The sequence below is a fragment of the Pollachius pollachius genome (assembly GCF_949987615.1).
Source record: "Pollachius pollachius genome assembly, chromosome: 16".
Lineage (NCBI taxonomy): Eukaryota > Metazoa > Chordata > Actinopteri > Gadiformes > Gadidae > Pollachius > Pollachius pollachius.
Window position 1 is genome coordinate 9314871 of NC_136949.1, and position 5000 is coordinate 9319870.

Consider the following 5000-nt stretch of genomic DNA (forward strand, 5'->3'; position numbering starts at 1 on the left):
AAATGCACACACGCACACACGCACACGTGGCACATGAAAAACCTGAAATGATTACAACTCAATTCAAAGCACTTTATTGCCATGGGAAATTTACATTCACGTTGCCAAGGCAACTAGCATTTAAATAACAACACACACAAGAATAATATTTATTCCACCCCGGTTTGCTTTTTGAAATACCCCCCAAAATACCACAGCCTAAGACGCTGTCAAATGCTGTCCCCATTTGCATCACTAAGGCAGCAAAACACAAAGTCAATGGTGCGAACATCTTCTCGTGCAGACGTTTCGGCTTTCTCATAAAAAAGGAACTTGAGCAATACCTTGCTTGTGTGTATATGTTCTGATTTGTCGGGAAATCACACACAAACACACACACACACAGAAACACAATCACACACACAGAAACACACACACACACACACACACACACACACACACACACACACACACACACACACACACACACAAACCTTGTTTGAGGGAAATGTGCTTTCGCTCAAGTCGTCACGTTTGATTCGGCCAAAAGGAAGATCATGGCTTAAGAACCTCTGCTGAGAGCGTTGGAGTATGCCTCCAGCTAAAAAAGGCTTCCCACCAACTCTAAACCAATTTTTTATTCAAGCAAACCTTTGCGTCGTGCACCCAGGGAGAGCCCCCTGCTGTGAGCATTGCTCTCAACCAACACAAAAACCGTAGGGGCTGCTCGGATTTGGGTCAGCGATGGATCCAGGGAGGAGTTGCTGGAGGTCCAGAGGAGGTAGAGGCTGGAAGAGCAGAGGAGGTGGGTGGAAAGGGAGGAGGAAGAGGAGCTGGAGGCTGGAAGAGGAGGAGGACGACGGTGGAAAGGGAGGAGGAAGAGGAGCTGGAGGCTGGAAGAGGAGGAGGACGACGGTGGAAAGGGAGGAGGTGGAGGTTGAGGGTGGAAGAGGAGGAGGGGGAGAAGTTTGAAGTGGAGGGAGGTCAAGGAGGCGATGAATACGATGAAAGTGGAGGTTGGGGCATGAGAAAGGGTAGGAGGGTGGGGTTGGGGTTGTAGGAGGACATGTAGGCTTGAAGGAGAGAGAGATGTGTAGGTTGGAGCAAGTAGAAGAAGAGGTTGTGGAGACAGGGTTGGGCGTTTGGAGGAGGAGTAGGGGGCGGGTCGAGGTGAAGAAGGTGGAGGAGGACATGGGTCTGGGAGAGCGTCCGAGGTGATCCACAAACCTCACTACACCGTAAATCCCCCGCCTCTCTGTTGGAGATTTACGCGTCGTTGCGTGTGGTGGTCGTGTGTGAGGCACTCTGTGAGACACGTGGTGCGACAAATATAAGGTCTTTCTAGGTTTATTCGTCAAACAAAATGTAGAAAATGGTTGTTTGTCTTGTTTGTTTGCCAAATAATGTGAATCTGACTCCCTGAAATACTGGGACAGATTGGATTGATTTCACTGTGTTCCTCTCCACAGGTTTTTAGATTATGGAATGAATTATTCATATGATAACAGGCATGTCAAAGGGCACCTCTGGGTCCTTTACATGGAAGTCATAATGGTAGTGAGTTGATACTTGGCTTTGCATGACTAGTACACATGCAAACTGCTTTAGTGTGTTGCTAATGCAAGAATTGTCTCCTCCTTCCTTCCCGCTGTCTGTGACCTCCCACAGCAGTGCAGAGAACACCAGGTGAGTCTCCAAGGCACAAGGAAATATATTTTGTTTTTTAAAGGGAAAAACGTTATCTACCTTCACCCTAATTCAGTGAAATCCTTTGTATTTTGTACTGGGTTGATGAAATTGCTTTAATAATAACAGTCAATTAAAAATAATGACTCCAAATAATAGATTATTTCACATAATTACAGCAAATGTTATTGTTCAATATTTCAAACGCTTTTCTAACATTCTTAACCAAAGCTTTCGAAGCCACAGTAGAAAGCTTTGTCATTAGTGTGTGTTTGTGTTTAGCCATGGTTTGCTATGAATGCAAAGCATGCATATTTACAATACAATGCAGTATTGGTGTGCTGGTGTTTTCAATTGCCTTTCTCTCTCTCTCTCTGCCTCTGTCCCTGATTCTCCTTTTCAAGGCCTGGCACACCTGAAGGCAGAGCAAGGTATGCTAACACTCTCTCTCTTTCTTTTCTCAAGATCAGCAGTTCTCTCGTTTGCACGAGTTGTTGTTGTTCTGTGTATGCGTGTGTTTGTGTGTGTGGTGGGGAGGGTTGGGGAGGGTTGCGGTTGTGCTGTGGGAAAATGTTTACTAGCTCCCTGACTATGGGCACTTGTGTGTGTGTGTGTGTTTTGCGATTAACCCCCTGCAGTTGTCGCTGCCGCAGAAGATCTGGGTGGGGGGGGGGGGGGGCGAAGGGGGGGAATACACAGCATGTTTCATCCAAGTAGCAAGGCCAGCCCCCTCCCACCCCATCCATGTCCATTGCTTCATCCATTGTGCCTCTCTCTCTATCTCTCTCTCTCTCTGCTCTCTCTCTCTCTCTTTTCTCTCTCTCTTTGCTCTCTCTCCCACTCTCTGTCACTCTGCCAATTCTCTCCCCATGCACTCTACCACCAGGTTTCTGTGCTGTGTTTTTCTATGCTGGGGTTCACTGCCCCGCAACTAACAGGAAGTGACACACGCCAACCCTGTAGTCAGTCCTTACCTGGACCTGAGCCGACTCAGGAGACAGGGGGCGGGGCAACAGCAAAAATAACCCAAGAAAACCTAGGGAGTGAAGGCTATAGGACGGTGGCTAGACTGTGAAATGTAACCTTAGCCTAGAGGGAAGAGCCAAGACCAAGACCATGATAACAATGTTACAGGATCCCCTTTATCATCATAATCGTCTTGCTCTTTTCAAGCCAGCTGCAATAATGGAATGAAGGCAAAGGGAAATGGGGCGGCCATGTTGGAGGAACACAGCTCGATCATGATTGCCGTGTTGAGAGAGAGAGAGAGAGAGAGAGAGAGAGAGAGAGAGAGAGAGAGAATAAGCAAGAATATGCTAATGGACCACTTCATAATCGCTAGCATAAAACGAGTGCTTGCACACACCTACACCCTGGCCTCATATCCATACTTCAAATATTATACATTATACATCACCCCCACACAAACACACCTACACACACACACACACACACACACACACACACACACACACAAAGAAGAGTAGTGTTCATGTCATTAAAATAGGGTCACATGACCATTTTTTATGCATCCACATAGAGCAGGTCGGGGACGATCACCTGCGATCCATCATCTTCATTTGTTCACCTGCTTCAACGTTGCACACACTTATATGCTGAGTGTGTGCATTGACATGCATGGTGGAAAGGTGCATGGCGCGTGCCACATGCACCTTTGCAGTCCCCCCCCACCCCCCTCCCTCCCTGCACCTCCACTAACATTCCCGCGGTGAAGTATTTGCATAAGTGTCAGTGATTAGGCGTGGAAGAAGCATTGGTTCAATGCCACGCTGACTGTGAACTAACAAAGGCCTATCCCTCTCTCCCTCTCTCTCCATTTTTTTCTTTCTTTTCCTTTTCTCCTTTTGTTCTCCTCCTTCTCCTTCTTCTTCCCCTTGTCCTTCTTCTGCGTGGAAAACGACACTCCCCTCCTCTTCCTCTTCCTTTCATGGACCTCCCCTCGCCGCTCCATCACAGTGGGGCGAAACAAAGGTACAGCCCTTCCTTCTGCTCTCTTGCATTTCCTGTTGTGTTCCTGGCTTCCTCCTTAAGCTGCCCGAATGGCGTGCGTTTGATCAAATGTGTGTGTATGTGTGTAAGTGTCGGATAACGTGTGCGTGGCTGCGCGTGCGTGTGTTTGATTTCTGCTTCAGTTTCGCTAATCGATGGTGGAGAGTGATGATGATGATGATGATGATGATGATGATGATGCTGATGATGATGATGATGATGATGGTTGATAAGTCGTCCTTCATCCCTGGTTCATTAGTCGTGCACTATACAGTATACGTGCATTCCTACAGACCTCTGATATCGGGGAGGGCCCCCGTCGTTGAGCGATGAAAAAGGGCCCGGGTTCTTATCTCTGCAGCGTGAAGCGGGGGATTGCTGTGTTTTGTTTTTTTGCCGCCAAGAGACTGATGGGAAATCAGTCGTGGAACGGGCAGAGGAGCGGAGACAAGCTGCACACATTCCCCCGCCACTGGAATGAGCTAAGGGGGATGATGTATGAGTCTCTGGGTGTCTTTGGACACGGTGGAGACAGAGAGCATGTGTGTTTTGTATAATGTGCACACTGTGTGTGGGTAGGCGTATCCACACGTATGTATACGTTTATGGATAGTGTTTTGTACATTTTGCTGCGTTGCCTTGTGTTGATTGTTTGGATGAGCACGGTGCTGCTACGTTGTTTCGCTCTGAGTAAGAGAAAGTTAACGTGACATTGGGACTCATTTGAATGAGGTCACATCTCCGGCCCCAGTGAATTGCATTTATAATCATGCAGAGTATAACCTTATTATTCATTCATGAAAAACTCATGTGATATGCTGTGTGTGTCTAGATGTGTGTGCGTGTGTGTGTGTAAGCGTGTCTGTGGTTCACATGTGCAGAGCACGTGTGTGTGCTCCTTGAGCTATAATTATGATTGCTATCTGAAACGATATCACTCTAATAAATTAAACTTTCACTTTAATTTAACTTCTGTGTTTCCCGTTAACCTCGCTTAGTGTCAAATTCGGCCACTGAAAGACACTTGGCAAAGACGCACTGAACGCATGTTGACTTCTTGATGGGTACGATGGCTACTGGGCTGTGTTTTTGCTCATATGAAATCTCAACCAACAACAACAACCTCAACAACAACAACAGCGAAAGTCGCCAAGTGCCTGTCTGAAAAGCTGGAGTGCAATTGAGCAAACAGCAGGAAACCGCGCAAGCTGTCTATGTTGTGTGCAGCAGCAATCATCCATTCCCTCGTTATGCCGGAATCATTCCGCAACACTTTTCAGATGAAACAAGAACACACGAGCAAGGTCACACAGGCCTCATAAAGA

At 47.1% G+C, this 5000-nt stretch overlaps 1 protein-coding gene across 1 annotated transcript in view; it reads left to right on the top strand.

Annotated features, from left to right (window-relative positions):
- nrxn3b (neurexin 3b) overlaps window positions 1–5000 on the top strand; it is a gene marked incomplete at both ends in the record, with an annotated part of 267959 nt that overhangs the window by 5936 nt on the left and 257023 nt on the right. The window contains 3 exons of the mRNA XM_079753357.1: window positions 1648–1665; window positions 2070–2096; window positions 3643–3657. Coding sequence (XP_079609483.1) covers window positions 1648–1665; window positions 2070–2096; window positions 3643–3657 — 60 coding nt within the window. The remainder of the gene's footprint in view (window positions 1–1647; window positions 1666–2069; window positions 2097–3642; window positions 3658–5000) is intronic.